The following is a 26,689-nucleotide window of genomic DNA, read 5'->3' on the forward strand; positions in this document are numbered from 1 at the left end:
TCATGCCTCCAGGAGCTTCCCCAGGAAGCGGAGGTTGAGGATCTTGAGCTGCTCGTCCAGGTCAATGCGGACAATGCCGTCCTCACCATCGATACTCAGCAGGACTCCTGTGGCTTCCCGATCCTCACCCAGGATCACTTTGACCTGAGGGTGGCAGGCGCCAAGTCAGGGCCCCGTCAGCAGCTGACACCCTTTGCCCTCCCCCTGTGCCCTGCCTTACCTTGTTGTTCTTGGTAGGGGTGATGGGCTCCAGGTGCTCACTGGAGATGCTGACCACCTTCTCACTGTCCTTCAAGTACACGGAGCACATGCCGCCCTGGGGGTGGGGGCAGCAGCCTGGTCAGCCTATCTGGCTCCCAACATAGGACTAAGGCCCACCCCACTTCAAGGGACACAGACTCAGGGCTTTCTTATTTTTATTTAAGCACTCTACCTCTGAGATACACCTATTTTTTTATTCTTTAATTTGAAACAGGGTCTCACAAAATAGCTGAGGGTGGCTGCAAACCCGCAATCTTCCTGTCTCAGCCTCCCAAGTACTAGGATTACAAGTGTGTGCCACCACGCCCGGCTAGACTCAGGGCTTTCTGAAATCTCAATCCGAAGGTGACATGGAAGCAGAAGCCCTGAATTCAGTAAGGAGAGGGAGCTGATGCCAAGCACAAGCCCGGCACACAGAGGAGCACAGTGTATGTTACGAGCTGATCGTTGAAAGGACCGTAACAGAAGGCAATTATGCTCCTGTTTACCGGCTAATCACAGCAGGCAGAAATCCTCACTCCATAGGGTCACACCCTAAACCTTTCTATGTCTGCACCACACCTGTGGATGGATCCTAGATGATGTGGTTAGACAGTGGAAAACCCCGCAGAGATGTGGGAAAAGAAAGGACACCTGCCCGGCTGCCCTAGGCCCACGTACCGTGACGCTACGGATGACGCCTGTCTGTCCCACCACCTGTGTATCCAGGTAGGTGTCCCGCACCTTCACCTGGATGTCAGTGGTTACCCAGTCGCTGGAGTTCTGCTCAATGCCTGAGCCTGGTGTGTGCGGGTTGTAGCCACCAGGAGAGGGGGCTCCAGGTGTCATAGGACTGTAGCCAACAGGACTTGGGCTGGGGCTTGCCTGCAGGGAAAGGGGGACAATGTCACTGGGACAGTCACCTGACCTGGCCATCCTTGTAGGCGTGGAAACCACTCTCGCCCGCCACCCTCAAAGGCATGCAAGCTGACCAGTACCTGATATGCCATGGGCGAGGGTGTGGGGTGGTAGCTGGCTGGAGAATGGGTGTTTTGGTAGCCTGCCGGACTTGGTGCCACCTGGTGGTAGCTCTGGGGGCTGGGGCTGGGCTGGTAGGAGCCTTGTGGGGACGGAGCAGCATACGGGGAGAACTGATCTGTGTTGTACCTGTGTACGAAAGCCAGAAGGGGCATTTGGGGCAGGGGGAGAGCAGAGGGAACAGTAAGAGGGAGCAGGGCTTGGGCATGGGTAGTAAGTAGTCCCAGTGAACTCACATGGCTGGCGTCCCTGGCGTCTGTGGGTTATACTGTGGATTGACCTGGGGGGATGAAGGGTCTGGGTAGCCAGGTGTTTGGGGGTTCGGGGTTCCCCCATAGGCCTGAGGGGATGGGGTGGGCTCATCATCGAAAGCATACTCGTATTCTTCCTCAGCCCTGTGGAGGACAGAAAAGATAACAATGTCGCAAATACTTCTAGAACAGCACTACCTGCCAGCACTAATTGCCCAAACGGAGGCAATTATTTCTGAAGTTGAGGGAGCCCCAGCAGGAGGTGTTCCTGACATTGCGGCCATCCTGCAGCTGAGACTGTGAGGGATGGGCTTCCTGCCTGAGGCACACACCGGGCCCCCTGTCTCCACGCTTAGGGCTGTGCTTGGGGTGGGGAAGAGCCTGCTTTGTCCCGCTTGGGCGCATCCCACGGCCTCTGTCCCCACACACCCCGTGCCTCGGAACCCAGCCCTCACCGCGATGGTGTGTTGGGGTTGTTGGGGTCCCATGCCCCACTCTGGGCTGGAGTGCGGCTGCCATCATGTAGGGGTGTCTGTGAGCCATAATGCGGGGTGCGGCTGCCTGGAAAGAGGAAATGAATGTGCCCATTGTTCTGTCCTGTCCTCCGTCCTCCACCTTACTCCACCCTCCCTATCCCCGGGAGCACTCACCATCCTGGAGAGGTGTCTGGGAGCCGTACATGGGCGTGCGAGAGCCAGAGCCATACATGGGTGTCTGGGAACCATACATGGGTGTCCGCCCGTAGGTCGAGGTCATGCCACCCGGACGCTGTGAGCCGCTGTGGACACAGTGAACAAGTGGGTAGGCAGGACCACCTCGCCACCCAACACCCCCATCCCAGCCCTGCCCTGGCCCAGCCATACACCGTGGTGAGCCGCTGGCGGTCCACAGAGATGGTCTGGCAGGTCGAGTGCAGCTCCACACGGGCCGTGGACTCCGTGGCATCCTTCACCACACCAATGTAGCCTGGCAGGGGGGCAGAAGGTCAGGCCAGGAGCTCTCCTCCCCTCTCCCCTTCCCAGGCCTCCACAGGGCCTTGCAGCTCACCTTTGTAGGGTCCTTGGGAGATGCGCACAGTCTGGCCAATGAGCTCATTGTCTCTCCGCCCTCGGCCCCTGCTCATGCCACCTCCACCGCCACCTGGGCTACCAAAGCCTCCATGCTGATCTAGGAAGGAGGAGAATGTCATGGATCTCCCAGGACCATGCCCACCCCTCTCAGCTGTGCCCACAGCCAAGGTATCCACAAACCCCTCTTCATCTACTTAACTCCCACCAAGCTGGTTCCTCTGTCCATCTGCTGACCACTGGGCTTTCCCATCCCCACTCCTGGACGTCAAGGTGGGGCTGGGGTTCCCCTCCTGTGGGCCATGAGGCCCTGCAGCTGAACCAAGGCCCCCCTTCCAGGTATTCAACCCCCACCCCACACATCGCTGACTTCTGACCCCTCTCACCTCCAGCACTAGGGTGCATGGGACTGCTGATCCGGGGGCTCATAGGGGCAAAGCCACCCACGGTGATGTTGGTCACATCTCGGGGCTAGAAGAAGAGTAAAGAGTATACTATAGGCCTCTGGCCCCCACCATCTGGCCTGCCTCTGAACATTTCCTGTCCTGCCTGAGCCTGGCCAGCTGCACCCCTCCTTCTGGTGACAATGGTCCCACTTCCCTGTGAGGGAACTGACGCCCCTCTGCTACTGTGGGCCACTGATCAAGCGGCCTAGGTTCCCCCTGGCCAAGGGACGGGACTGAAACACGGCCAGCCAGGAATCGTAAGTCCCTAGTGATCAAAACTGCAAGCCACGGGGACTCATCATCTCCTCTGTAGGGCCCTGAGATCACTTCCTGGCCCCAGTTCCCAGACAGGGTAGATTTTCTTTCTGATGCCTGGTTCTGGACAACTTTCCTACAAGCCCACCTCGGGGCCTTTGTGCTTGCTGTTTCCAACCTCTTGCCGTGGCTCTGCATCCCGTCATTCCGTCATTCAAGTCTCTGCTCACAAGTCTCCTCCTCTACCTCAAGCAGCCGCCCAGCCACTCCTCTTCAGGGCTGCCCTTACTGCGTCTCAGGCGCAGTTTCCCTGGAGGCACACTTCCACTCAAGCCCAGTCCTGCCAGTCCTGGGCCAGGGAAGGCTGGACAGATGGGGCACCAAGCCCCCTTACCTTCAAGCCCCCAGCCAGCACCAGGTGGCGGGTCTTACAGACAAACATGCCTCCATTCTCCACCAGCTTCTTGCAGTGCAGGAAGGCGTAGCTGCGGTAGAGATGGCGAATCTCGCCTTCCCGGTCCTAGGCGGGGAGAGAAGCGTCACTGCCAGCCATTCCTGCCCCGCGTCCACTCTTGAGACTCAGCAGCGGGCAGGAGCTGTGCGCTTACAGAGTGAGGGCCATCGATGACCTTGACGATGTCTTTCACATGTATGTTGTTCTGTTCTGAGTCCAGGGCTACAGCAAAGCGGTTGTCCTTTTTCTGGGTCACAGCCTGGTGCCTGACAGTCACCACCTTCCCATGCATGTTCAGCACCTACGGAAGGAGGGGGCGATGCGGAGGGGTGAGTGGAAGGTAAGGACCTAAAGTGGAACCAGGCTGCCCCTGCGATGAGACAATACTTCCTCATAGGCGGCTGCCCCAAGCTCTGCAGGACACCTAGCTTTCTTTCTCTTTCTTTGGTACTGAGAATTGAATCCAGGAGCATTCTACTTCCAAGTTGTATGTCCGTCCCTTTTATTTTGAAATAGGGTCTTACTAAATTGCTGAGGGTCTCGCGAAAGTTGCTGAAGCTGGCCTTGAACCTGTGATTCTCCTATCTCAGCTTTCCAAGAACTGGGATTACAGGTGTGCACCACCACACCAAGACATCTAGATTTCTTGGCTGCAGGGCAGACAGGCAGCAGCGCTCACTAGGCACTGTGTTGGTCAATAACGTCCCCCTCATTTCAAAACACCTTTTGGGAGGAAACTTCACCTCCTTAGAGAGTAACAGGGTCAAAAGACAGCAGGAAGGGATAAGAACGTGAATACTTGGGAGGCTGGGACAGGAGGATCACAGGTTGGAGGATCACAGCCTCAACAACGCAGCAAGCCTCTCAGCAACCTAGTGAGAGCCTATTTCAAACACAAAAAATAAAAAGGGGCTCCCTAGTACCACAAACACAAAGACTGTGACTGCTGTTTACCCATGACTCTGTGACAGGCCTGTGCCAAATTCTTCACATGGGAGATATCTCCACAGACTCCAAGCTTGCCTCTGAGATGGCTTTTCTTGTGACCGGCATCTCACAGTGGGAGAATCTGAGGCCCAGAAGGGGCCAGGGCCACATGGCAGGCACAGAAGCAGTAGAGCTGAGATGCTGCTCCAGAGTCCAGGGTCCTAAACACAATGCTCTGGGACTCACGTGGCCACGGGGCAGGGGCACAGGGCCACGCCCTCTCCTTCACAGCTCCAAGGGCTGCGCTACACATCTCACCTCAGGATTCGCTCACAGTCAAGGAAGCAGATGCCACTATCATCCCCACCTTCCCTGAGGCATGGAGAAGAAACATGTCCTGCCACTTGCCTAGTCCCACACAGCCAGCTTCGAGTGAGAGCGCCAGCTCTGCAACCCAGCAGGCTCCGGCACCTCCCAGGGCTCATGGGAGAGGAAGCCCCCAAACATAAGCCCTGTCCAGAGGGCAACACACACCTGGAAGGTCTCCCGCTCGAGTCGCACGATGACGCCGACCGTCCGGGGGTCCAAGTGCACCAGCTCACCCCATTCATGCTGGCCCCCCACATCCACACCAGAGGCTGTCTCTGAGCACAGCTGCAAGTCCCGGGGGAGCACCTTCAGCTGCCAAGACATGGCGGAAGGGTGAGGTGGCTCCAAGCGGCTGGCCCACGGGCCTCCTCAGGGCACAGGTGCCCCTTCCACACTCCTACCTCATGCATGGTGAGGTCGGAGAAGAGGATGACAAAGTTCTCCTCTACCCGCACGATGAGGCCTGTGTCGCCCTCAAATCTGCCAGCAATCACCTTCACGTGATCGCCCATCTTGAAGTACTTCCGAAGTTCCTGGGCTGGGAACTCCAGCATGTCCTGGGAATCGGGTGAGAGGACAAGCAGGTGAGGGAGGCCACCCAACCTGCCGGCCCCTGCTGCCTTCCAAATCCACTCGTGTTCTCAAGAGAGACAGCCGGGCGTGGTGGCGCGCGCTTGTAATCCCAGCACTGGGGAGGCTGAGACCGGAGGATGGCAGTTCGCGGACAGCCTCAGGTACTTAGTGAGGCCCCCCGCAACTCAGTGAGACCCGGTTTCAAAATAAATAATAAAAGCCAGGCGTGGTGGCACACGCTTGTAATCCCCGCGCTTGGGAGGCTGAAACAAAAGGATCACACAGGTTCGAAGCCAGCCTCAGCTACTTAGTGAGGCTCTCAGCAACTTTGTGAGACCCTGTTTCCAAATAAAATAGAAAAAAGGTCTGGGAGTGTAGACCGGAGGTAGAAAAGCCCCTGGGTTCTACCCCCAGTACCATCAAAAAAAAAAAAATAATAATTAATTAATTAATTAAAAAAAATAATAAGTAGGGCTGGGGGTGTAGCTCAGAGGTAGAATGCCCCTGGGTTCCATCCCCAGTACTGCAAAAAAATAAAATAAAATAAAATAATAATAAAAAAATAACAGATACACTTAGATGCACCTGTAAGCAATGAAAACCAGGCACCCACCCTCAGGCTGCTCCATGCTTCACAGACCCTCAACCCAATACAGACCCAGATATGTGCTCACAAAGAAACACAAGTCACTCCTGCTGACAGACACATCAAGGCCAGCCCTTTAACGACACAGCCACACATCAAGAACCACCTCAGGAATGCATTTTTTTCTTCTTTCTTTCCCTTTTTTATTTTTATTTTTTCTGTACTGGTGATTGAATCCAGAGAGCACTCTATCTCTAAGCTATACTCCCAGCACTAATTTATTTATTTTTGTGGTACTAAGGATTGAGCCCAGGGGTATTCTACCTCTGAGCTACACCTCACCTCACCCCCCACTCTATTTTTTAAGTTAATTAATTAATTTATTTATTTTTGCGGGTCTGGGGATGGAACCTAGAGGCATTTGACCTCCAAGCTACACCCCTGCCCAATTTTTTATTCTTTATTTTGAAACAGGGTCTCACTGAGTTGCAGAGGGCCTAAGTAGCTGAGGCTGTCTACGAACCGTGATCCTCCAGTCTCAACCTCCCGAATGTTGGGATTACAAGCGTGCGCCACCACGCCAGCTCTATTTTTTAAATTTTGAAACAAGGCCTCACTAAGTTGCTGACAGCCTCACTAAGCTGCTTGAGGATGTGGTCTCAAACCCGTGCTCCTCCTGTCTCAGCCTCCCAAGTACTGAGATTACAGGTGTGTACCACCACGCCCAGCTGTTTTTTCCTTCTTAAACAGCCACACACATGTTGTATGTGACTATTACATTCAAAGAAATCTGAACCCTTAGACCCACAACTCAGTCACCAAGGCTACACACATGCCAGGAGTCCCCTAGGGACAGATAGAACCCACACCCCAGAAACCTAATTAGACATCTCTTCTCCCAAGTCAAGAGCAAGCCCTGCACACACCCTACCCGACCCTGAGAGGCACATGTTATCGCCTCGCCAACCATGCCCTGTCCATGCCTGGAAACACCGAAAGGCCCAGACACACCCTCCTTGAAGACAGAGATACAGCTGGGCACACCACCACTGGGACAGCCACACACCCTGCACCCTCGGCCCCAGCACCCACCTTGAGGTCCTCGTGCTTGGGCATGATGGTGATCTTGTTGCCGTCCACGCTGAGGACCTTGCCCTGCAGGTTAATCAGCTCGCCCTCACACACCTCCACGTTGTCCCCCGGCTGGAAGTTGTGCTCCCGCTCCTTCCCTGTGGGGACAGCTGCAGTGCTGGCCGAGCAGCCCCCCAGCACCCTCCTCCCTGGCCCGGGCTACTGGCAAGGACCAGATACCTGTGCTCTCTGTCACCACCTCCAGGTCAATGCCCTCTGGCTGGTCCTCAAACATCTCGAGCTCAGAGAGTGTGGGCTTCACACCCTCTGTGATCTGAGACCCCGGGTAAGGAGGGAGCAGAAAGTGGACCAAGGTTAGTGCCACAGCTCAGTGGTGACACCACTGTTGGGGGCAGACCCAAATTACCCACAGCCCCGGGACCACATAGGGAGACAAAACTCCGGTAGCCCCACAAGCATCCCTCGCCTCTGGGACCCTTACCACAGCAGACATGGCGAAGCTCTTGAACAGAAAGCCCTTTCGGCTGTAGCGGTTCCCCTCAAAGATGAGGAAGTCACCATCAGAGGCAACATCACCCCCGAGGGACCTGAGATTGGTGGGGGAGAGAATTGCAAGGGAGGTCAGCAGGAGACTCACGCTGGACTTGTCCTCTGCAGACAAAAGAGGAAGGGGACGGCAGAAGGCCAACCCAGCCCCCCAGCACTCACCCTCCTGGCATGAGAGGCTTCTCAGTTCCCAACAACAGCCCACTGGAGGGGCACCCATGCCCCACTTCCCAATGCTGGCCCCTTTGCCTTGCGCACCAGAGTGCACGTCACCATCTGCCAGATGCCCTTAGTCCTGCCTCCTAGGCTGGCGCGTGGCTCCAGGAGGGCAAGGGTGCACCATCCTTGCCCGTTCCTCACGTTCACCCTCAGAGCCCAGCACACAGCAGGTGCTCAGGAAACATGGGCTTAACGGAGCCAACAGCCAACGAGTCAAGCCTCCCGGAGCACTTGCTCACAGGGCCTGTGCTATCGGAACCGTGCTCCTCCCCTCCAGGTGAAGGCAATGACGTAGAGGTCATACCATGTGCCCAAGATGGTCAGGCTGCAGGTCTGAGGGTCAGGATGCAAACCTAGACAGGTGGGACTCCAGGACTGCATCCTAACTAACAATGCCTGCTTGGTCTGTTCCCTGCCCTGCACATGGGGTACAGGCACCTAGTTCCTGTTCTGGGCTTCCAAAACAGGACATTAGGACCACTCTCCAAGAGGAAAACACACATGAGGAGCAGGTCAGGTGCCGTCTTCTGCCAGGGCAAGCCTGGGCGAGAGCAACATGCTCTGATGGGCAGACTGGGGAACCTGTCGGTCTTCTGCTGGGAGGGGGTTACTCTTTGCCACACAGTAAGGACAGATCCGGTCAAGTGGAGATTGGCAGAGTAAATGGATCCAAATGACACATGTGGAAAGGTATGCCACAGCATGCCCAAGGCCCTGGATTCTATCACCAGCATCCAAAAAATCAAAAAAGAAAAAAAAGAAGCTAGCCGGGCGTGGTGGCACACGCTTGTAATCCCCGTGCTTGGGAGGCTGAGACAGGAGGATCACGCAGGTTCAAATCCAGGCTCAGCTACTTAGTGAGGCTCTCAGCAACTTAGTGAGACCCTGTTTCCAATTAAATATAAAATGGGTCTGGGAGTATAGCCCGGAGGTAGAAAGCCCCTGAGTTCCACCCCGAGTACCACACACACAAAAAAAGAAGCCAAGTATGGTAGGGCACAGCTATAATCTCTGGTGACACATGAGGATCAGAGATTTGTGCCTTAGCAACTTAGGGAGACCCTGTTTCAAAAATTAAAATTAAGCTGGGCGTGGTGGCGCACGCTTGTAATCCTTGTGTTTGGGAGGCGGAGACAGAGGATCACGCAGGTTCGAAGCCAGCCTTGCTGGCTTAAGAGACCCTGTTTCCAAATAAAAAGTATAAAATAGGTCAGGGAGTGTAAACCGGAGATAGAAGGGTTTCCAGGAACCCCAGTACCACCAAAAAAAAAAAAAAAAAAAATTATAATTTAAAATTAAGAGCCAGGCGTGCTGACACACACTTGTAATCCCAGTACTTGGGAGACTGAGATAGAAGAATCACAGGTTCAAAACCAGCCTTGGCCACTTAAGCAAGCCTCTCAGCAACCTAATGAGAACTTGTTTCAAAATAAGAAATAAAATTGGGGTAGGGGTGTGTAGCTTGGAAGTACAAATTCTCTGGGTTCAATTCTCAGTACCAAAAAAAAAAAAAAAAAGGGGGGTGGGAGCTGGGCATGGTGGCACATGCTTGTAATCCCCACATTTGGGAGGCGGAAACAGGAGGATCAAGCAGGTTCGAAGCCAGCTGCGCTGGCTTAAGAGATTGTTTCCAAATAAAAACATTAAAAATAGGTCTGGGAGTGTAGCCCGGAGGTAAAAGGGCTTCCAGGAACCCCATACCACCAAAAAGGGGGGGGGGGGCTGGGGGTGTAGCTCAGAGGTAAAATACCCCTAGGTTCAATTTCCAGTACAAGAAAGAAAAAAGAAAGATAGAAAGAGGGAAGAAAAAAGGCAAGGAAAAGAAAGGAGAAAGAAACCTTCCTAGCTGACTCACATACGGCTGGTTCTAGGACAGGACCAGAGGGAAGAGCATCCTGATGCTTCTCACATCTCATCACTGCCCTGCTGCATCCCCAGCCAGGCGCCGGTGCTGGCACTCGGGCTGCTCCAGTTTGTCACCCCACTAGGGAGGCTGGGAATCATCCTAAAACTATGGGCTCCATGGCCCACCTCAGGTAGGCAGGCAGGTAGGTCAAGATCAGGCTTAGAGAATGAAGGCTGATCCACAAATGCCATTTCATCATGACACCACCAACCACACTCAACACCTGCCGTGCGCTATTCTGGGCACACATGCATATTAATTCAATTCACTACAGTCCGAGGAAGCCCAGCTTGTTACATCATTACCATCAAGGTCTGTGGCAGAGAGAACTAGAGCACAGGGCCTGAGGCTACACCATCCACCCAACCACTCACAAACCATCCCTGTGGAAAAGCCTACAAGCACCCCAGGGACCCCACCAGCCCACCCCAAGCGCACACTCACACTCTCACCTGATCTTCTCTGCGTCAAAAAGCCTCTGCGGAGGCCGCTTGAACTTCTTCCTTTTGGCAAACCACTCTTTCTGCAGAAGACAGGGCCATGGGTGGGAAGGGTGAGAGAGGAGGGCTGGCCACCAACAGAGGCTGAATTTCCCCCACCAGGCAGCACACCCCTGTGGTACCAAGCTCATGCGGGCCTTGATGCGGTCGTAGTCGATGCGTGGGATCATCTTTAGGGAGATGGTGTTCTGGCTGGGCTCCACGTAGTCCACCTACACAGGGCAGGCGGGAGGTCAGCAGGGTCTGGCCCTCCCTCCCTGAACCCAGACACTGGAAGGGCGGTTACCAGGAAGGGGGAGAGGGAAGGGGATAGCCTAGACTAATGACAACTCCCAGAAGCCAACTCTCTGGCCTGTCGCCCCAGCTCTGGTACCGAATACCCACTGCCAGCCTGACACCTCCACCTGGATGTCTGACAGATTCCTTAAACCCAGCATGACCACAGCTGAGCGCTACTTTCCCACAACTTGCCTCTCTCCCAGCCATCCCTACTCACTCTTCTGCTCAGGCTGACAACCTGGAGGCAATCCTTTTACTCTTTTTTTGTTGGTTTGTTTGGAGTACTGCAAATTGAACAGAGAAGCACTCTACCACTGTGCTACATCCCCAGTCCTTTTTATTCTGAGACCGGGTCTCAGAATACTAAATTGCCCAAACTGGCCTAAGACTTATGATCTTCCTGCCTCAGCCTCCTGAGTTGATTGCTGGGACCACAGATGTGTACCACCATGCCTGGCCCCAGAGTCACTCTTAATTATTCTGGAACCCAGGGACTTTTCTACCTCCAGGCTATACTCCCAGACCTATTTTATACTTTATTCGGAAACAGGGTCCCACTAAGTTGCTGAGAGCCTCACTCAGTAGCTGAGGCTGGCTTTGAACCTGTGTGATCCTCCTGTCTCAGCCTCCCAAGCGCGGGGATTACAAGCATGTGCCACCATGCCCAGCCAGTCTTCTTTCTTATACACATCATACCCAACCTGTCAACAAATCGTACCAGCACTGCCTTCAAATATCCCAACTTCAAGCTGGGTGAGGTGGTACACATCTGTAATCCCAGTACTTGGAAGGCTGAGACAGGAGGGCTGCAGGTTCAAGGACAGCCCCAGCAAGGCAGCGAGACAATCAGCCAACTAGCGAGACCCTCAGCCAAAACAAAAAATACAAAAAGGACTGTGAGTGTAGAATGACCCTGGGTTCAATTCAATCCCCAGCGAGACACACACACACACACACACACACACACACACACACACACACGATCCCACCGTCTTCCTGCAGCTGCTGCCTCAGTCTCAGTCCAGTCCTATCACCTATCATCTGCTACCACCTGGTCTGTAGCAGAAGCCTCCTCACGGGCTCGCTGCTCTTGCTGGGACCCCTCCAGCCTATTCTAGTGCTTCCCACCCTCAGCCCTGACTGTGTGTGCCAGGTCACCCTTCATTGTGGGTGGCTGTCCTGTGCACTGTGGTGTGTTACCAGCATCCCTGGCCCCTACCCACAGGATGCTAGCTAGAATCATGGAACCCTCTCCAGGTGACTCGACCAAAAGTGTCTCCAGACACTGCTTAAATGTCTCCTGGGGGCAACATCACTCCAGCCTGAGAACAGTGTCCAGTCTCAATACCCTCCACAATAATCCTATTAAACCCAAGGCAGATGTGTCCCTTAGAACCTTCCTGTCTTACTCGAGTGAAGCCGAAGCCTACAATGGCGGAAGGGCCTCGTCACCTCCCTGGGCTCATGTGTGCACTTGCCCTCGCTTCCTCTGCTCTGGCCAGGGACTGTCCTACCTCACGTGCTGCCCCTTCTGCCTCTCACACTCCCCCAAGCACTCTGCATGACTCATCACTCGCCTTGCAGCTCTTACTCACACGGGAGATGGCCATCTACCTCCTGTGGGCTCAGAAAAAACTCAGGCTCTGCTTCCCGTAATTTGAAAAGGGCCCTGCTCTCTGCACTCCAAAAGATGGGAACGACAAGAGGAAAGGAGAGGGGGACAGAGGAGCCCTGGCCCTCGTGGCAGCCCCGCCTCCGGCACCTGAGCGATGTCATCCTTGTAGATGCCTCGCTTGAGGCGGACCCAGGACTTTGGCTTCAGGTTGGCCACCTCCTTCACCACTTTGAGCACGTCCGTCATCTCCTTGATGGGCACCATCTGCTGGTTCCAGTAGCCAAGCCGCAGGTTGCCCACACCCTCGATGGCCTGCTTCACGTGGGTCTGTTTATAGGCCTCCACGTAGATATAGCCTTTCACGTGCTCCGGCGCCACTACTGACTTGATCTGCAGAGGCTGCAGGGGGAGCGGGAAGGAGGCAGATGGTGAGGCACAACTGCTAGGGACAATAGCGACTGCCACTTGGCAGGCTCTCTTCTGGGAAGCTCTCCCACAGCAACGTGTTGGCACAATGACACAAATACAAGAATAGTCCCTGCAGAGGTATTTTTTATTTTTTAAAATTGTTTACTGAGTCGGGCATGGTGGGACACACTTGTAATCCCAACATTCAGGAGGCAGAGACAGGAGGATCATGGTTTGCAGACAGCCTCAGCTACTTAGTGAGGCCCTTTGCAACTCGGTGAGATCCTTTTTCAAAAACTTAAAAGACAGCCGGGCGTGGTGGCGCACGCTTGTAACACAGCACTTGGGAGGCTGAGACAGGATTGTACCAGCCCCAGCTATTTTTAGTGAGGCTCTCAGCAACTTAGCGAGATCCTGTTTCCAAATAAAGTATAAAAAAGGTCTGGGAGTATAGCCCAGAGGTAGAAAAGCCCCTGGGTTCCATCCCTAGTTCTGCAAAAAAAAAAAAAAAAAAAAAAAAAAAAAAATTGTTTATTTAATTTTTTTGTCTGTGTGATACTGGAGTTTGAACCTAGGAGCATTCTACCTCCAAGCTATACCTCCAGCCCTATTGTATTTTTACATTGTAAGAGGGCCTCAGAGCCGGGCGTGGCGGCACACGCTTGTAATCCCTGCGATTGGGAGGCTGAGACAGGAGGATTGCGCAGGTTTGAAGCCAGCCTCAGCTACTTAGTGAGGCTCTCAGCAACTTAGTGAGACCCTGTTTCCAAATAAAATATAAAATGGGTCTGGGAATATAGCCCGGAGGTAGAAAGCCTCTGGGTTCCACCCCCAGGACCACCAAAAAAAAAAAAAGAGGGCATCAGTAGGTTGATGAGAGGCTCACTACTTGCTGGGGCTGGCCGAACCTGCGATCCTCCTGTCTGAGCCTCCCAAGTACTGGGATTAAAAGGGTACAATTTATTGGGAGGCTGAGACATGAGGATTACAGATTCAAGGTCAGGCTCAGCAATCTATCAAGGCCCTTTTTCAAAATAAAAAATAAAAAGCAGGTTACAGTGGTGCACTCCTATAATATCAGTATTTAGAGGCCGAGACAGGAGGATTACAAGTTTAAGGCCAACCTCAGCAATTGAATAAAACTCCAGCTGGGTGTGGTGGCACATGCTCGTAATCCCAGCATCTGGGAAGCTGAGAGAGGAGGATCGCAGTTTGCAGGCAGCCTCAGCTACTTCGTGAGCCCTTTGCAACTCAGTGAGATCCTGTTCCCAATGAAGAATAAAAAATAGGGCTGGGGGTGTAGCTTGAAGTAGAATGCCCCTGGGTTCCATCCCCAGTACCGCAAAACAAAACAAAACTCCAGCAACTTAGCAAGACCCTGTTTCCAGATAAAAATAAGTATTAAGGGCCGAGGAAGTACCTCAGTGGAAGAGCTCTCTTGGGTTCAATCCCCAGTATCAGAAAAGGGGGTGGGAGCTGAGAGTGTAGCTCAGAGGTAAAATGCCTCTGGCTCAACTCCTAATACCAAACAAAAGAAGTGAGATTTGCGAATCATGTCCCACTGCATAACACTGACTGCTTCAGCAGGTGAAAGCGACAGATGGAGCCTAACAGGAGCATTACTATGTGAGAAAGCTACACCAGCAGTCAGCAGTTCCATGGATTTGGAAGGCAGCCTTCACAGGGTTGGTTCCAAATCGCCAAATATGCCTTAGACAACACTGTATCTACTGAACACAAGCTGCAGATCAGTCTTGGCTGACAGCCAGACATGGCCACGGTCATTTAATCCTAATGATGCTAAAAGGCAAGCAAAAGGGCCCAGAGAGGGGAAGAGGCTTAATCACGGCCACACAACGAGCAGTGGCAGAGGTCGGACTCAAACCCTGCAGTCTAGAGAAGATCCAGGCTCCTCAAGCAGCATGTGCTGCCTTGCACACTATGACACTTCTTGTTTTGTGTGCTGGAGTGAACACGAGAGGTGGGAATGGACCAGAGCATCGCCCAGTGCAGGGACAGGGTCAGAGAAGGGAGGTGCGGACACTGACTCTCTGACAGACACACTGAATTCTGTGGACAGGACTGTTCCGCATGGACTTAGCCAGCTACCCTTTCCTAGGGCTCCTTCCTCAACTGCCAGAGGTTGACAGCTGCATGAAGGAGCTGATGACTAGGCAGAACTCAGTCCCACACAGGGAAGGCACAGGAGGCTAGGTGACTGATTTCTGAAAGGCAACGGGGGCTGTGGAACCTTGACAGAAATGCAGAGCACAAGCTGGGTGTGGTGGCACATGCCTATAAAACTAGTACAGAAGGATCACAGGTTCACGGACAGCCTCAGCAAGTAGAAGACTCATCAACCTAGCGAGACCCTGTTTCCAAATAAGAAATAAAACAGACCTAGAGATATAGTTCAGAGGTAGAATGCCTCTGGGTTCAATTCTCAGTACCAAAAATAAAGAAACTGCAGAGCCCAGGACAATAGCTCTATGAAGGCACAGAAGAGCCCTCTAATCAGGGCAGTGGTCTTGTCTAGCTGGTGGAGCTGGCGGACAGCTAGCGGACAGCTCTGCATCCACAAGGGCACCCAGTGCCCTTCTGCCGAGCCTGGCCCACCCCTCACTCCCAAGCCGCCCGCCTGTCCCACTTACTGTGTCTGTGAACTGGTAGGCAATGAACTTGCGCATCAAGGAGATAGCTGTAGCTCGCTCCTCCCCAATCTGGAAGACAGGGAGATTTGGAAAAGCTGAGAAGATGGAAGGCAGGACACAGGAAAGGGGCAGGGGCAACCAGTGGGCCAGAAAGATAAAAGCAGAGAGAAAGAGGAATAAGAGAAACAGAGAAGGAACAGTAAGAAAGACAGCGGAGAAAATGGGAAAGGGAGGGAGAAGGGTAGAGAGCAAAGAGAGAGAGGCAGAAACAGGACAGAAAGACAGACAGGCCAAGGACACTCAGGTCAGACAGACGAACAGTCTCCCCATGAGTAGCCCCCCCAAAACCCTGAGGTCAGAGCATGTACCTTACATTTGACAGTCCACAGATTGGGATCCCTGGATAGCAGAGGGAGAAGAAGCCCTTCAGGGGAAGTATTTCCTTCCCCAAAAACCTTCCCAGTCACCATGGCCACCCTCCCTCCATGCGCCCCATGAGCAGAAGAGAGCGCCAACTGACCCCCACCCCCGGCACGCGCTCCAATGAGTAACTCGAGTGGGCACCATCACCTCAGTCAAGATCCCCACCTTGGCTGTCCTGACCATCCAAGCCCCCTTACTTGACTCCTGGGAGCAGCTGCTGCTGGGTGATGTCATCTGAGAGCTCATCAGATCCTCCATATACCCTGAAGGGAGATGGAGTCAGGAGGAGGTGTGAAGCTCCCAGACCCCGCCCCTGCCCGCCATGACAGCCTGCTCCCCACTGGTCCTTACGTTTCTCCCACAGATGACTTGGCATATTTCTTCATGTAATACTCGCCCAGTTCTTCTTCTCGCTGGTCCCTGGCATGAAAGGGGGAAAGCAAACATGAATCCAAGGATGAGAAGGGGAGGGTGGGCTGACCTGCCCCCAGACTTCCCGAGGGAGCCTGCCGGCCCACATTCCCTTCCTCGTTCACCTCCAGAGGTTTTGCAGGCGGCGGGCTCCAGAACGGTCTTCGTCCAGAACCACATTGTCAATGTTGGAGGCTGGAAACAAATTGGCAGGTGGGGTGAGGGGATGGAAAGCAGGGGCCTGGAGGAAGTACTGGGACTGAGGGGGCTGGAGGTCGGCCCTGGGGCAGGAAGATGTCTCACCCACAAACCCTCTAACCCTCACCTCTACTCTGTCCTACTCAACATCCTGCATCTCATCACGGACACCCAGGGACAGGGCCCAGCTACTGGGGTGCACCCAGCAGTCCTCAACTCAAAGCCACTGTCTAAGGACACCCCACACTCCATTCCACCCCTTGTATCTCTGCCATCCACAATCACAGACAGAAATGCAAACGCACTTTCCCAGGTTCAACCACTACTGGAGAACTGGCCCCGACTCTAGACCCTACACCAGTCCAAACCCAAAGCCAGCCAGGGGTCAGGGCTGAGGGCAGGATGCTGCCGGAAGGTGGCAACGTCAGGCTATGGGAGGAGGAGCACGAATCACACTGTCCAGGTTCTTACCTTCAATCTCTTCTACTTGGAGCAAGAGGAGGAGGTGGTGGTGGTGGTGGTGGTGGTGGTGGTGGTGGTGGTGGGCGAGGGCAGACAAAGTATGAGCCAAATTATAGCAGCAAAATCAACCAATGGGTAGGGGGACAGGGAAGGGAGGGACACAAGAAGGTTCAAAATCAAAAGTAAAGGCCAGGCACCAGGTGATTGGGGAGAAGCCGAAATGTATGAGGCGCACACAACGGAAAATAACAGGGAGGGTGGCACTGGCCCAGGAAGTGGGGGGTATCTTGGGACCCCCCACCCAAAACCCACAGAAGGAATCCACTGGGGCCCTGGGGTCCCAGAGTCCTCTCTCCTCAACACCCACCACTCCATGGTCCCCGCCCCCCCACTCATGGGCCTAAAAGGAAAAGGGTAGGGAGCTGGTCTCTCTGGCAAGGACATAAAGAAGCAAGGTGAAGGGGGTTTGGGGGTTAAACTCAGAAGACCCCTTTGGGCACACCCCCCCAGAGGTCTTGGGAAACAGGACCCACACACACCTTTCTCTAGGATGTCCTCAGCGCCATCCTCCCACTGGTCCTCGTCTTCATACTCATCGTCCACATCTGAAACAGGAAGGCCGTGTGGTGAGGGAAACAAGCTGGGGCAAAGGCAACCTCATGACAACCACTCCCAGGAAACCAAGTATTTCCTCTGAGAGCTGGGCCCTAGAAACCCCCACTCTAGCCGGGCGTGGTGGCGCACACTTGTAATCCCAGCACTTGGGAGGCTGAGACAGGAGGATCGCGGTTTGCAGACAGCCTCAGCTACTTAGTGAGGCCCTGTTTCAAAATAAAGAATAAAAAATAGGGCAGGGGTGTAGCTCAGAGATCAAATGCCCCTGGGTTTCATCCCCAAACCTGAAAAAAAAAAAAAGAAAGAAAAAAGAAAAGAAAAAAAGAAAGAAAGAAATCCCCACTCTATGGACCAGGACGACTGAGGTTCCGACAGGCGAGGGCCTCAGCCACAACCACCACAGAGCTGATTAGAACGGGGTCAGGTGTCGCAAAAACATTCACCCTACATATCTACCCTCCTTGTTTTTTTTTTTTGCAGTACTGGGGATGGAACCCAGGGGCATTCTACCTCTGAGCTAAGCCCCACCCTATTTTTTATTCTTTGTTTTGAAACAGGGTCTCACTGAGCTGAGGCTGTCTGTAAACCATGATTCTTCTGTTTCAGCCTGCCAAATGCTGGGATTACAAGTGTAAGCTACCACGTCCGGCTCTGATTTTATTTCTTATTTGGAAACAGGGTCTCACTAGGTTGGTGAGTCCTACTACTTGCTGAGGTTGTCCTCGAACCTGCAATCCTCCTCTCTCAGCCTCCCAAATACTGGGACTAGAGGCATGGCCCACACCTAGCTCATGTATCACTTTTTTTTTTTTTTTTTTTTTTTTGGTGGTCCCGGGGTTCCTGGAAACCCTTCTACCTCTGGGCTACACTCCCAGACCTATTTTTTATATTTTTATTTGGAAACAGGGTTTCTTAAGCCAGCATGGCTGGCTTCGAACCTGTGCGATCCTCCTGTCTCCGCCTCCCAAGCACGGGGATTACAAGCGTGTGCCACCACGCCCGGGTGGCATTCTACCTTTGAGCTACACCCCCAACCCAATTTAGTGAGGCTCTCAGCAACTTAGTGAGACCCTGTTTCCAAATAAAATATAGAAAAGGTCTGGGAGTATAGCCCAGAGGTAGAAAGCCTCTGGGTTCTACCCTAGTACCACCAAAAACAAAACAAACAAACAAACAAACAAAAAAACAAAGGTAGAATGCCCCTGGGGCCGGGCATGGTGGCGCACACCTGTAACCCCCCACCCCCCAACCCCCCCACCCCGCCTGGGAGGCAGACACAGGAGAATCGCGTAGGTTCGAAGCCAGCCACGCTGGCTTAAGAGACCCTGTTTCCAAATAAAAATATAAAAAAGTAGGTCTGGGAGTGTAGCCCAGAGGTAGAAGGGCTTCCAGGAACCTAAGTACCACCAAAAAAAAAAAAAAAAAAAAAAAAAAGAATGCCCCTGGGTTCAATCCCCAGTACCACAAAAAATAAATAGTCAGGCATGATGGAAGATGCTTGTAATCTCCTACTTGGGAGGCTAAGACAGGAGGATCATACAGGTTTGAAGCCAGCCTCACCTATTTAGTGATAATCTCAGCAACTTAAGTCAGACCCTGTTTCCAAATAAAACATAAAAAGGTCTGGGAGTATAGCCTGGAGGTAGAAAGCCCCTGAGTCCCATTCCTAGTACCACAAAAAATAAAAAATAAAATAATCCCCAGCAAGCCAGGTATGGTGGCAGAAGCTTGTAATCCCAGCATTTGGAAGGCTGAGACCTGAGGATTGAGGTAACGGACAGCCTCAGCTACTTAGTGAGGCCCTCCGCAACTTGGTAAGACCCTGTTTCAAAATAAAGAATAAAAAAAAAGTAGCACAGGGGGTGTAGCTTGGAAGTCGAAAGCCCCTGGGTTCCATCCCCAGACCCGAAAAAAAACCCAAAATCCCCAGCCCAGCGTGGTGGCGCTTGCTTGTAATCCCCGCGCTTGGGAGGGAGAGACAGGAGGATAGCACAGGTTCAAAGCCAGCCGCACTGGCTTAAGAGACCCCGTTTCCAAATAAAAATATAAAAAAATAGGTCTGGGAGTGTAGCCCAGAGGTAGAAGGGTTCCATCCCCATTACCATTAAAAAAAAAAAAAAAAAAAAAAAAAAAAATCCCCAGCACCACAAAAAAAAAAAAAAAATAGGGGTATAGTTCAAAGGTAGACTACCTTTGGGTTCAATCCTGTATGTCACAAATAAATAAATAAATATTGAAGCTGGGTGTGGTGGCACACGCTTGTAATCCCAGCATTTGGGAGGGTGAAACCAGAGGATCGTGGTTTGAGGACAACCTCAGCTACTTAGTGAGGCCCTCGCAACTCAGTAGACCCTGTTTCAAAATAAAGAATAAACTGGGCATGGTGGTGCACACTTGTAATCACAGCATTCGGGAGGCTGAGACAGGAGGATTGCACGGGTTTGAAGCTAGCCTCAGCTGCTCAGTAAGGCTCTCAGCAACTTAGTGAGACCCTGCTTCCAAATAAAATATAAAAAAGGTCTGGGAGTCGCCGGGCGTGGTGGCGCACGCTTGTAATCCCTGCGCTTAGGAGGTGGAGACAGGAGGATCACACAGGTTCGAAGCCAGCCTTGCTGGCTTAAGAGACCCTGTTTCCAAATAAAAAAGTATAAAATAGGTCAGGGAGTGTAGCCCTAAGGTAGAAGGGCTTCCAGGAACCCCAGTACCACCAAAAAAAAAAAAAGGTCTGGGAGTATAGCCCGGAGGTAGAAAGCCTCTGGGTTCCACCCCCAGTACCACCACCAAAAAAAAAAAAAAAAAAGAAATAATTGGGCAGGGTGTGTAGCTCAGAGGTCAAATGTCTCTGGGTTCCATCTCCAGACCCGCAAAAAAAAAAATAATAATAATAATAATAATAAGTAAATATAATAATAATAATAAAAAGAGAAGCTGAGTGTGGTGGTGCACTCTTGTAATCCCTCCGCTTGGGAGGCTGAGACGGGAGGATCGCACAGGTTTGAAGCCAGCCTCAGCTACTTAGTGAGGCTCTCAGCAACTTAGTGAGACCCTGTTTCCAAATAAAATAAAAAATAGGTCTGGGAATACAGCCCGGAGGTAGAAAGCCCCTGGGTTCCACCCCCAGTACCACAAAAAATAAATAAGTAAATAAAAATAAAAAATAAAAAGACTACGCTGGGCGTGGTGGCGCACGCATATAATCCCAGTGCTTGAGAGGTGGAGACAGGAAGATCACACAGGTTCAAAGCCAGCCTCAGCTACTTAGTGAGGCTCTCAGCAACTTTGTGATACCCAGTTTCCAAATAAAGTATAAAATATATGTCTTGGAGTATAACCTGGAGATAGAAAGCCCCTGGATTCCACCCCCAGTACTACCAAAATGAAAATAAATAAATAAATAAATGAATAAATAAATAACTAAAAAAAAAAAAAAATTAGGTTGGGGTGTGGCTCAGAGGTACAATGCCTCTGGGTTCCATCTCCAGTACCATGGGGGGAAATATATACATACATATATACATATACACACACATATATGTGTGTGTGTGTGCGCGTGTGTATATATATATTTATGTGTGTGTATATGTGTATATCCGGTCAGTACTGCATGCCTGTAATTCCAGTACCTGGAAGGTTGAGGTAGGCCAGCCTGACCAATTTAGCAAAACTCTTAACAACCTAAAGAGACCATTTTCAAACAAAAAAATAAAACGGGACTGAGCGTGTAACTTGGAAGTAGAATACTCCTGGGTTCAATCACCAGTATTTCACACAAACCAAAAAACAGGAAAAAGAGGAAGAAAAAAAAAGAAATAAAGTAAGAAAGAAAAGAAAAGAAAAAAGGACTAAGCCATGGATTCAGGTGCACACCTATAATCTCAGTTACTTGAGAGGCTGAGAAAGGAGGATCACAGTCATAGCCAGCCCCAGCAATCCAGTGAGGCTGTCAGCGACTTAGACCCTGTTTCCAAATAAAAATAAAATGGGGCTGAGAGAGGTAGGTGTGGTAGTGTATGCTTGTAATCTCAAATGGCGTTGAAAGATGTTCTTTTGCCTATGCCCCGTGCAGTCTGCAAGTCTGCTCAGTGCCCAGCTAGCCCTGTGACATACCAGCTTCATCCAGAATGAAGCCACCGTGGCGGGGCTTCTTGGGGGGCCGATCGTCATCTTCCTCTTCCTCTTCTTCATCATATTCCTCTTCCTCTTCCTCCTCCTCCTCTTCCTCAGGCTCTTCTTCTTTCTCGCTACCTGCAGCACTCCGCCTCTCTTCCTCTACCTGTGAGGGTCAGGTATGGCTGGAACATTAAAGTTCTACTACCCTCAAATCCAGAAATCAAGCTACCCCCTTCCCCAAAACCTGGCCGGGCGTGGTGGTGCACGCTTGTAATCCCAGCATTCGGGAGGCTGAGACCTGGAGGACCGCGGTTCGTGGGCAGCCTCAGGTACTTAGTGAGGCCCTCTGCAACTCAGTGAGACCCGGTTTCAAAATAAAGAATAAAAAATAGGGCAGGGGGTATAGCTCAGAGGTAGAATGCCCCTGGCCCCTGGGTTCCATCCCAGACCCACAAAAAAAATAAATAAATAAATAAATAAAACAACAACAAAAAAAACCTGACCTCAGATCTGCCTAGCCCACGCCAGCACACTCAGCCCTGTCCACACAGCTACACAGGTCCCCACTCTCGTTACCCTCTTAACTCTGATACTGCCGCCTTGCTCTAGCCACCCTACCAGCACCTGGGAGCTGGCCCTGACTCCTCCCTCCCTGCACCCCTCGCTCAGCCCTCACCTGTCTATCCCACGATTCCCCCAAGCCAGCTGAGGAGGACAGCTCTCTGACAATGACTCATTTTCTCATCTCTGCTGAACACCACTCACGACGCTCACTGGCCGACCCCCATTGCTAATTCTGTGGACTTCCTGCGGCCCTTACCTCAGGCCACGCCCCCTGAGGGCACCCCTCTGCCCTTGCCTCCTGCCCACTCCTGCCCTCCCAGCTTCCTCCTTGGACTCTCTTACCCTGCTCGCCCCTGAAGGTGGCCTTGAGCGCCAGAGCTCAGAGGGCATCCGCCTCTCCCTCCGTGCACTGTCTCCCTGGGCTGTTACCTCCCATGGCCCCAGTTCTCGTATCCACAGATGCTACCTGCCTCTAGTTCCCCACTTTTTTCCAGAACTAAAGATGCCTCCCACATTCCAGTAGCCTCCTCCATGTTTCCCTAAACACGTCCACACTGACCTTCTCCCAGACCTATGCTGGCCTCCTCCAGCTCCCCTATGCACCTGACCCTGGTCCTTTCTGCCTGTGACCATCATCTCCCAACCCATCCTTTTCCTCACCGCTATACCCCACACTGACCCCCAAACCAGGTCCACGCCCTAGCTTCCTCTGGGTCTACTAGCCACTAATCCCTGTTCCCATGCTCATCACAAAATGAACAGATCCATGCCAAGACGTTTCCCAAACGTCAACTCATCAACTTTATGACGTTTTCCATGTTTACGTCACTACAGCCCTTTTACCTATTATTTCCTTCAAATCCATTCCAATTTTTTATTTATTTATATTTTGGTGATACTAGAGATGGAACCTAGGACATCATTCTACCACCAAGCTACACTCCCAGCCCTATTTTTTATTCTTTCTGTGTGTGTGTGTGTGTGTGTGTGTGTGTGTGTGTGTGGTACTGGGGGTGGACCCCAAGGGCTTTTCTACATCCAGGCTATACTCCCAGACCTATTTTATACTTTATTTGGAAACAGGGTCACATTAAATTGCTGAGAGTCTTAGCTGAGGCTGGCTTCAAACCTGTGCGATCCTCCTGTTTCAGCCTCCTAAGTGCTTGGATTACCAGCATGCACCACCACGCCCGGCTTATTCTTTTTTTTTTTTTTTTTTTTTTTTTTGGTGGGTCTGGGGATGGAACTCAGGGGCATTTGACCTCCGAGCTACAGCTCCTGCTTTTTTTTTTTTTAATTCTTTATTTTGAATACCGGGTCTCACTGAGTTGCAGAAGGCCTCACTAAGTAGCTGAGGCTGTCCGCAAACTGTGATCCTCCTGTCTCAGCCTCCCAAATACTGGGATTTCAAGCGTGCGCCACCACGCCCGGCTTATTCTTTCTTTTGAAACAGGGTCTCATTGAATTGCGGAGGGCCTCACGAAGTAGCTGAGGCTGTACGTGAACCGCGATCATCGGGGCTCAGTCTTCCAAATGCTGGGATTGTAAGCGTGTGCCACTACACCCAGCTTTCTATTAAAAATTTTTTAATTAATTTAAGAGGATATGGCTCAGTAGCAGAATATCCACTGGGCATATGCAAGGTTCAACACCCAGCACTCCAAAAAAAAAAAAAAGAAAAGGAAACTTCTGTTTTGAAATGTTTCATAATTACGTTGTTTCTTTTCTCTTAAGTTTGTTTCCTTTAACTAGAAAAGTAACCAGACAAATAAAAGCAAAACAATGTTAAATCTAAAAAGATACTGGTGCTCTGGAACACACATACTAAAGTTGGAAACATGCAGAAAAGATTAACATGTTGCAGGTTTAAACCTAAGGTTTGATAAACAAACAGGCTACCAAATCTCAGAGAGGTTTCCAGACACAGTGGCAACAAAATTAATCACTTGTCACACTCCAAGACAAGAAGCACAAACCAGATGAGGTGGCATACGCTTATAATCCCATTATTTGGGAAGCTGAGGCAGGAGGATTGAGGTTCATGGCCAGCCTCAGCTACTCAGTAAGACCTTGTTTTACATTAAAGAATATAGCCTGGCGTGGTGGTGCAAATTTGTAATCCCAGCATTTGGGAGGCTAAGACAGGAGGATGGCACAGATTCAAAGACAGCCTCAATTACTGAGTGAGGCTCCCAGCAACTTAGACAGTTTCCAAATAAAGTATAAAATAGGTCTAGGAGTACAGCCAAGAGGTAGAAAAGACCCTGGGTTCCACCCCCAGTATGAAAGAAAGAAAGAAAGAAAGAAAGAAAGAAAGAAAGAAAGAAAGAAAGAAAGAAAGAAAACAAGTGTGTACCACCACGCCTGGCTTTATTCTTTTTTTTGTGTGTGGGTCTAGGGATGGAACCCAGGGACATTCAACCTCTGAGCTACAGTACACCCCTTGCCCTATCTTTTATTCTTTATTTTGAAACAGGGTCTCACTAAGTTGTGGAGGGCCTCACTAAGTAGCTGAGACTGTCCACGAACTGCGATCCTTGTTTCTCAGCCTCCCCAATGCATATGCGCCTGGCTTATTCTTTTTTTTATTTTTATTTAATTTATTTATTTATTTTTGCGGGTCTGAGGATGGAACCCAGGGGCATTCGACCTCCAATCTACACTCCCTGCCCTATTTTTTATTCTTTATTTTGAAACCAGGTCTGAGTGGTGGAGGGCCTCACTAAGTAGCTGAGGCTGTCTGCGAACCGTGATCCTCCCATCTCAGCCTCCTGAATGCTACGATTGCACCACCATGTCCTGCTCTGTGTTTTTTTTTTGTGTGTGTTAGAGAGGATTGAACCCCGAGACATTCTTCCTCTGAGCTACACTCCCAGGCTTTTTTTTTCCCCCTGCAGTACTGGAGATGGAACCCAGGGGCAGTCTACCTCCCAGCTGGGGGTGGTAGTGCACAGCTGTAATCACAGTACTTAAGAGGATGAGACAGGTATCAGGTTCAAGGCCTGCCACAGCAACTTAGTGAAACTCTGTTTCAAAGAAAAGGAGAAAGAAAGAAAGAAAGAAAGAAAGAAAGAAAGAAAGAAAGAAAGAAGCTGGGGTGTAGCTTGGCAGTAGAATGAATGCCCCTAGCTTCAACCCCCAGTACCAAAAAAGAAAAAAGTTTCAGAGTTAGGACTGGAGATGTAGCCAGGTGATAGAACACCTACCTAGTGTTCATGAGACCCAGAGTTCTATCCCTAGCAACACATACACACACCACACAGAGCCAAGACATGGGTGGCACACACCTGTAATTCCTGTAATTGAGAATTTGAGACAGGAAGATTACAGGTTAAAGAAGAGCTTCAGCAACATAGTGCGACTCTCAGCAACCTAGTGAGACCCTGGTTCAAAATAAAAAATAAAATAGGGCTCGGAGTTTAGCTCAGAGGTAGAATGCCCCTGGGTTCAATCCCTAGTACCAAAAAGATTCAGATTTTGGAATATTTTGAGGTTCAGATTTTTCAGATTAGGGATACTTCAACCTGCATATGGGTTATTTACCAGTTAAGTTTATTTACACTGGCGAATATACAGTTATGTTTATTTACATTTTAAATTGTTTCGTTTACTGATGTGGCTCAAGGGCAAAGAATTGTGCCTAGCACACAGTAGGCACTGCAGATACATTTCTGGGATGACTGAGATCATCTGAAAGAAAAACAGTTCATGAAGAGTGCTTACTAAATACACCCACCAGATCTTTTATTTATTTCAATACTGGGGATCGAACTCAGGCACATCCTACCTCCAAGCTACACGGACTTCAGCCCTTATTTTGAAACAGCGTCTCACTGAATTGCTCGGAGCCTCATTAATGACTGAAACTGGCCTCGAATCTGCGGTCCTCCGGTCCCTAGGTCCCAAGTACTGGAGGCCGGGGGCCACCGGGGACAGTCATTTAGAAGATGATGTGGCCACGCCTGGCTGGCTCAGCGCCCGGCCTTTGGGACACATCATCTGCTAAATGAACCTGTCGGTCTGTCTGACTCTGGCGCCGACTCTGCTGTCACTCCCGGGCAGCCGCAGCCGGCTCCGCGCCCTCCGCGCCCCGCACCCTGCGCCGTCCTACCCCCGGAGGACGGCTCCGCCGCGCCCGGCCACTCACCTCGGCCTCCTCGCCGTCACTGCTGCGCTCGCTGTCCTCCTCCTCCGAGAAGTTGCTGTCTTCGCTGTCCGACATCGTCTGCTCCTGCAGGGCAAGACCCTGGCCTCAGCGCACCCCACTATCCCGAGCTCCGCCTGGAGCCTCAGTTTCCCCGCCAGCTCCCTAGGAGGAGAAAATCCCTCGGCGCACTTCCGGCAGCCTCGTTGCGGCCATCGAGAACCCGAGTGGAGTCTCCCCAGCCAGCCGCTAGCACGCCCCAAGCTTTGGATCCGCTCCCCGCAGCCGCCCCCGGCCCAGGCCCCCGCACTCGGCTCACCGCTCGGCTCCCACCTCCGCC

General features: G+C 51.7%; 1 protein-coding gene across 3 annotated transcripts; it reads right to left on the reverse strand.

The window, feature by feature from the left end:
- SUPT5H (SPT5 homolog, DSIF elongation factor subunit) lies at positions 1 to 26,427 on the reverse strand (the record flags this gene model as incomplete). 3 transcript variants are annotated; one of them, XM_080702346.1, is made up of 29 exons in its annotated part: positions 1 to 144; positions 221 to 316; positions 922 to 1,125; positions 1,239 to 1,407; positions 1,515 to 1,673; positions 1,985 to 2,086; positions 2,176 to 2,307; positions 2,393 to 2,495; positions 2,577 to 2,696; positions 2,983 to 3,067; positions 3,692 to 3,817; positions 3,906 to 4,052; positions 5,213 to 5,359; positions 5,449 to 5,604; positions 7,299 to 7,435; positions 7,518 to 7,611; positions 7,780 to 7,885; positions 10,422 to 10,492; positions 10,592 to 10,681; positions 12,511 to 12,762; positions 15,423 to 15,491; positions 15,791 to 15,821; positions 16,043 to 16,108; positions 16,197 to 16,265; positions 16,382 to 16,451; positions 16,926 to 16,937; positions 17,456 to 17,521; positions 21,639 to 21,804; positions 26,353 to 26,427. In XM_080702346.1, the coding sequence occupies 29 exons, from the start codon at positions 26,425 to 26,427 to the stop codon at positions 1 to 3; spliced, it is 3,264 nt and encodes a 1,087-aa protein (XP_080558472.1). The 3 variants fall into 3 exon arrangements, with proteins under 3 accessions (XP_080558472.1, XP_080558471.1, XP_080558473.1); XM_080702345.1 differs by lacking the exon at positions 16,926 to 16,937; XM_080702347.1 differs by lacking the exons at positions 1,515 to 1,673; positions 16,926 to 16,937.
- Positions 26,428 to 26,689: the final 262 nt, after the last annotated feature.

This window comes from Muscardinus avellanarius (genome assembly GCF_963383645.1).
Source record: "Muscardinus avellanarius genome assembly, chromosome: 10".
Lineage (NCBI taxonomy): Eukaryota > Metazoa > Chordata > Mammalia > Rodentia > Gliridae > Muscardinus > Muscardinus avellanarius.